The sequence below is a fragment of the Myotis davidii genome, unplaced genomic scaffold (assembly GCF_000327345.1).
Source record: "Myotis davidii unplaced genomic scaffold, ASM32734v1 scaffold424, whole genome shotgun sequence".
Lineage (NCBI taxonomy): Eukaryota > Metazoa > Chordata > Mammalia > Chiroptera > Vespertilionidae > Myotis > Myotis davidii.
This window is the reverse complement of record NW_006295827.1, coordinates 205,285-211,129: the sequence shown is the minus strand read 5'-3', so window position 1 is coordinate 211,129 and position 5,845 is coordinate 205,285. Positions and strand designations below refer to the sequence as shown.

Sequence of the window (5,845 nt, the reverse complement as noted above, 5' to 3'; positions counted from 1 at the left end):
AGTGTGGTGAAGGCTTGGGGAAAGCGGGGAGGGGACAATGAGGGGAAAAGGGGGGCCATCTGTAATACTTTCAACAATAAAGAGAAATTTTTAAAAATCACATACTGCATTTTCTTAAAATAAAAATTCAGTTATTTTAATTCTCTTTTCAAATTCTTTTTTTAATATATATTTTTACTGATTTCAGAGAGGAAGGGAGGGAGAGAAACATCAATGATGAGAGAGAATCATTGATCCGCTGCCTCTTGCAGGCCTCCCTACTGGGGATCGAGTCCACAACCCGGGAATGTGCCCTTGACTGGAACCGAACCCAGGACCCTTTAGTCCGCAGGCCAATGTTCTATCCACTGAGCCAAATCAGCTAGGGCTCTTTTCAAATTGTTTAGTGTTAAGAGTAATCCAATCCATCCCTGGACGGTGTGGCAAGGGCTTTTCTGTAAAGATATGTGAGTAAATTCCATGATTAAGCTGTCACCCCTCTAGTTAGTCTATGACTATAATGCAACACCAGCTAGCACTCAAATATTAATCCGTGTCAGCTACTATTATGTTATCCCACTGAATCCTTTCAACAATATTATTATGGGATAAATGTCATCTTATGTCCATTTTATAAATGAGGAAAAAAGTGGGGGTTCAAATACGCTAAGGAGCAACCTTGCTCAAGGGGCCACAATTAGCCAGAGGCTCAGATGCAGAAACGGCTGACTCCAAGTCCACACCCACAGTGGTCCAGACTGTAATCCTAAGCACTCTTTATTGATCACAATGGGAAACTGTCCCAAGTGGAGGCCTAAGCAGTCTCCGTGGCAGGTGCTAGGGGTGTGTGAGCTACACCAGCAGAGAAATTTATCCCAGCAAATGCCCTAAATTCCTATTTTACTTTATCTGAGTCTTTTTTTCTAATTGATTTTACAGAGAGAGAGAAACATCAATTTGATGTTTCACTTATTTATGCATTAATTGGTTGCTTCTTGTATGTGCCCTGACCGGGGATCAAACCTGCAACCTTGGTGTATCGGGAAGATGCTCTAACCAATTGAGCTACCCTGCCAGGACACTTCATCTGAGTCTTTCAACAACTTCATCTGCTAATGATGAATCATAAGCCACTGGAGCCTAGCGGTCTGAGGATAAATGCCACAATATCTTACTTTTCTGCCCAACACCCTTGCCTGCTCTGTCATTCTCCAGCTAAAGCCAAATCCTATTCCCCTCCCCACAACCCTTCCTAAAACTGGTCCTCCAGGATCTTAAGCAAACCTTGGTAAGCTCTGAAAAACATATCCCTAGGGCAAGGCCCAGCCACGAGTGTTGTGGGAGCTGCCAGCTGGGGCCAGCGCTTTCCTCCCCCAAACAGCCTGCAAACAAAAACCTTTTTATAGCTCTGCCCAGCAATGTGACACTTTGTTTTCTCAGCACTGGAGGCTGCGGACAACCCGATGGAGAAACCCATATGCTTCAGAGCAAGTTATCTGACCAGAGTCTCCTTTCTGAGGAGGGAAATGACCTTCTCCCCATGCGGGAAATGCTACTTGGAGGCCATCACAGGTGCAGTGACTGAGAGTTTCTGCCCCCCTGGTCGTTTTGTCCAAGGTCAAGGACCACGCTCGTTCTTCAGTCATCTCCAAAGTTAGACTGAAGGGGAAAGAGCTTCAGCCATATACTCTGAATGGACCAGGCCAGGGGTCACACCAAGGCTCCCTATTTAATCCACATGACAGGCCTGCAGGGCCGCTATAACTGTTTCTCATTTCACCAACAAGGAAACTGAAAAAAGTCTTTAAATGGTTTATGTGTAAGGTTGTCAGAAGTCCTTTTTTGGGAAAGACTATTTTCTGAGAGTCTGTGTTTCCATGTTTTAGTGTTAAAATGACAGTAATAATTGAAGGTTCTTTTGTTTTTTTTGAAACTTTTCTGGGCAACATTGAAGGATGGCAACCCTTTGTTGGCCCTTCCCACACCTTTCCTGTTTATTTGTTTTAAACTTCTACGTCCAGCTGGTGTAGCTCAGCAGTTGAGCATTGACCCAGGAGGCAAGAGGTCACCAGTTCGATTCCTGGTCAGGGCACATGCCTGGGTAGTGATCCCCTGTGGGAAGCCTGCCGGAGGCAGCCGATCGATGATGTTTCTCTCTCATCGATGTTTCTATCTCTCTATCCTTCTCCCTCTAAAAAAAAATCAATAAAAACATTTTTTTAATCTATTGAAAAAAGTCAGGGAACTACTGTCACACAACCTGCTTCCTCCCTAAGGGCAACGCTGATCCCCCGGAATCTGATCTGAGGATATTCTCCAAAAAGCTGTTTTGGAGCTCCCCACCTCTAGGTGGGATCACACCTATTCCTTTCCACAAGAGGACAACTCCACAGTCTTAAATGACGTAGGATAGAAGCAGGTACATCACAACCAGCCAGTGTGTGTTACCTGAGATTTCTCCAGCTGTCCTTGTCTCCTCTGGAAAAGAAACTAAAAATTTTGATCCATTTTAATAGACACATTTATTAAATTCTGTCAGTATGTTCTCTCCTCTTCTAGGTTCTACGGAAGATACGAAAGCCCCATACCCACCCAGGTCCCTCATTTGCTAGGACGACAAAGATGATCGTAGAGGGAGAAACATACCCGAAGTGCGTGCCGTCCCGGTCAATGAAGTACCGGCCCTCAGCATCGGTGGGGATGTAATGCCGCCCGCTGAACATGGCTGCCAGCATGGTGTCTTCGTACCGCCGCAGGGTGGACAGGCGTGTGGTGAAGTGAGCCCCTCCGATGTTAAGGGGAACAACCTCAGGAAACTGAAAAAAAAAAAACACCCACACAAAACAGCTGCATGTTCAGCCAGGCAAGAAAAATGACAGCCGGGCTGCTCTGTCTGCAGTCTTGTTGGGTCTGATCAAAGCCTCACCATTCACTCCGTCACCCCAAACCAAAACCCCAAACCAAAACACTCCTCTCTCCTCCCTTTCCCCACACTCACCAGTTGCCAAGCGCTATCCATCCTCCTGACTACTCCTAAATCAGGTCCCTCCACCCCAATCCTATTGTTTCTGCTCTAGAGTTCAAAGCCTTCATTGTCCTCCATTCACTTCCCGAATTTACCATTTTTGTACCCGTGCTCATGCTGTCTTCTCTGTCCAAAATGCTCTCACCGCTATCCTTTTGCCCATCTAGCAGCTGCGATTGCCCCACATGGTGGTGTACACTGTTCACTGCAGGTGCCTGGATGAGAGTAATCTGCTAGCCCAGATGTGTGTTCTTTTTCCAATTCACACCCAGGCGCCATATAGGTTACCAGCAGCCACTCATTCTAAGAGCTTCTATTCAAGTTCTAATAGGTGAGCATTTCTGTTCTATTGTCCCTTGCCAGCTCACAAGACAGAGTTAACCAAACACTCCTTCCATTGTTGCCTTCACTGTATGCTGCATTCTCCTCCGTTACAGTGCCTAGCACACTACATTGGTGGTTTATTTTCTTCTGGCGGCCCACTCTGCTAGACCCCAAGCTCCTGAGGCAGGAACAGTATCTTGTTCCCAATGGTGAGGCCGCCCACAGCAGGGCTTGTGGATGTCTGTCCAATAATTCCTTCTTCATCTATAGTGTGAGATGAGTCCCAGTCCAGCTAAGGTTTTGGAGGCAAGGACAGGGTGAAGGACAGGGAATGATGGGATAGCGTTGTCCTGAGAAGCTCTAGGTCAGTGATGGCGAACCTATGACACACGAACTCATTTTTTTTTTGGTTGATTTTTCTTTGTTAAATGGCATTTAAATATATAAAATAAATATCAAAAATATAAGTCTTTGTTTTACTATGGTTGCAAATATCAAAAAATGTCTATATGTGACACGGCACCAGAGTTAAGTTAGGGTTTTTCAAAATGCTGACACACCGAGCTCAAAAGGTTCGCCATCACTGCTCTAGGTTCTCCCTAAAATGCTTGGGATGTTTTCTGTTCTTTTTCTTTTTGATATCTTTCACTGCTCATTATGTTGAAAGAAACAAGGGCAGTTCTCTCTAATTTTCCAACTCTCCTCTTCCAGATTAACTAACATTTTGTCCCAGTGCATACTTTTCAATATGACGACATCTCTCAGGCTCCAGTGAAAGTCTATGTATATTTATTTAGTAAGTCCTTTTCCCAGCTTTCAAATTCTTTGTGACTAAAGCAGGGTAAATATACATTAAATAAAAGTTACCCAGGGCCTTGCGCAGTGCCTGTCTCACAGTAAACACCCAAATATGCACTGAACGGGTGAATGAAATAGTATTGACAGTTCCATGTATATATGCACTGTTACTCCTTTGCACCCAAAGGACAGGAAATGTCTTCTGCTTATTCTATAGGTCCTCTAAAGCTGTTCTAGGTGCATAGCAAAGACTCAAATAATCCATGTGCATACCAAAGATATCTCATACCAATCCAAGTGTTTGCTCCATATTAGAGAGAAAAAGACTGAGGCAGAGAGGAGAAAGCAACAAAAAAACAGTTTTAGACCTCACATGGAGCCATGTACTCTGTTGGGGCGCTGGCCCTGGAGTCTTGGCCTCCAGTCTCTGAGTCTGTATTCTTTCCTCCAAGCCACATGGTCCCCCCAATGACAATGCACACAAAAACAGTACCACCGTGTCTCTAATGCAGTGGTTCTCAACCTTCCTAATGCCGCGACCCTTTAATACAGTCCCTCATGTTGTGGTGACCCCCAAGCATAAAATTATTTTCGTTGCTACTTCATAACTGTAATTTTGCTACTGTAAACAACATGTAATTATATATGTGTTTTCCAATGGTCTTAGGCGACCCCTGTGAAAGGGTCGTTCGACCCCAGGGTTAAGAACTGCTGCTCTAATGGCTCCTTTTTCCCAACTGCAAAGAGGACTTGTAGAGTTTTGCTCATTTTCACAAGGGCCCCCTGATGTTAACGCTATGGACTTGTAGCCCCCAAATAACACTGTCTGGTTCCCCAAAGCCTCACCTAGCCCTGCCCAGCCCCTCTGGGGAGCTGACCATCCTCCAGTTTCCACACATCACATTCTCCCATAGCTGACACTCCCTTAGCTCCTCCTCCTTTCTAGTCTCTCTCTTCAGGGCCCTGCAGTGCCAACCTTTCCTACTCTTTTCCCTCTTCCTACGGGTCATTCCAGGTGTTACTATGATCCTGTCATTCACCCGAAGGCCAGGGGAAGCCACTGGGCACTACAGCACGGCAGCTGGTGAGGGAAAGCCAGGGAGCTGTCGGATGAGGGTGGACACATCAACCACTGGCCTGCTTTCTACCTGCACACAGTGCCTTACTCCACTGTCAGGGCGGCCGGACGCGGGGTTTGGGTGACCACCAAGGCCTCTTGGGTTTTCTCTGGGGCACGATCATCTCTTGGGGCTCCCAGGTCCCCTTTGCACGGACTAAATCAACCTTCCTGGCGGTGAATGTTGAAAGGAGGGGTTCGGGGCCAGGTGACCTCTGTGGCAGGGAAGACACACCTGGTGCATTTTACAGGCGGGGGAGGGGGCAGCCCCTCTGGAGCCGCCCTCAGCCCCACCCGGGATCCCCGAACCTAGCGGGCTGACACCCCAAGGTCAGCTCTGCCCAGCACCTGCGGATCCATCCCCCTACGCTCCTCCCCCAGCCCGCTCAGTGCAGGTACCTCCTGGGGTAGCAGGGGCAGTGCGTGCCCCGCCTGCGTGGCCGTCGGGGTGGCCGGCTCCAGAAAGTCGTCCTCGGCGTCGGAGCTGGACATGGCACCGTCCGGGCGACGGCTGTCTGGCTCCCGCCCCGTGACTACCACCATCCCTCTGGCTCTGGGTAGTGGGCGCGGCTTCGGGCAGACGGGCAACGGACCCGGCGGCG

At 47.7% G+C, this 5,845-nt stretch overlaps 1 protein-coding gene across 1 annotated transcript in view; it reads right to left on the bottom strand.

The window, feature by feature from the left end:
- The window catches only part of KCTD7 (potassium channel tetramerization domain containing 7), an 8,643-nt gene extending 2,804 nt beyond the window's left edge, over window positions 1–5,839 (bottom strand). The window contains exons 1-2 of the mRNA XM_006770844.2: window positions 5,643–5,839; window positions 2,626–2,795 (exon numbers count right to left, since the gene is read on the bottom strand). Of these exons, the coding sequence (XP_006770907.1) occupies window positions 2,626–2,795; window positions 5,643–5,786 (314 nt within the window). The 5' untranslated portion in view covers window positions 5,787–5,839. The remainder of the gene's footprint in view (window positions 1–2,625; window positions 2,796–5,642) is intronic.
- Window positions 5,840–5,845: the final 6 nt, after the last annotated feature.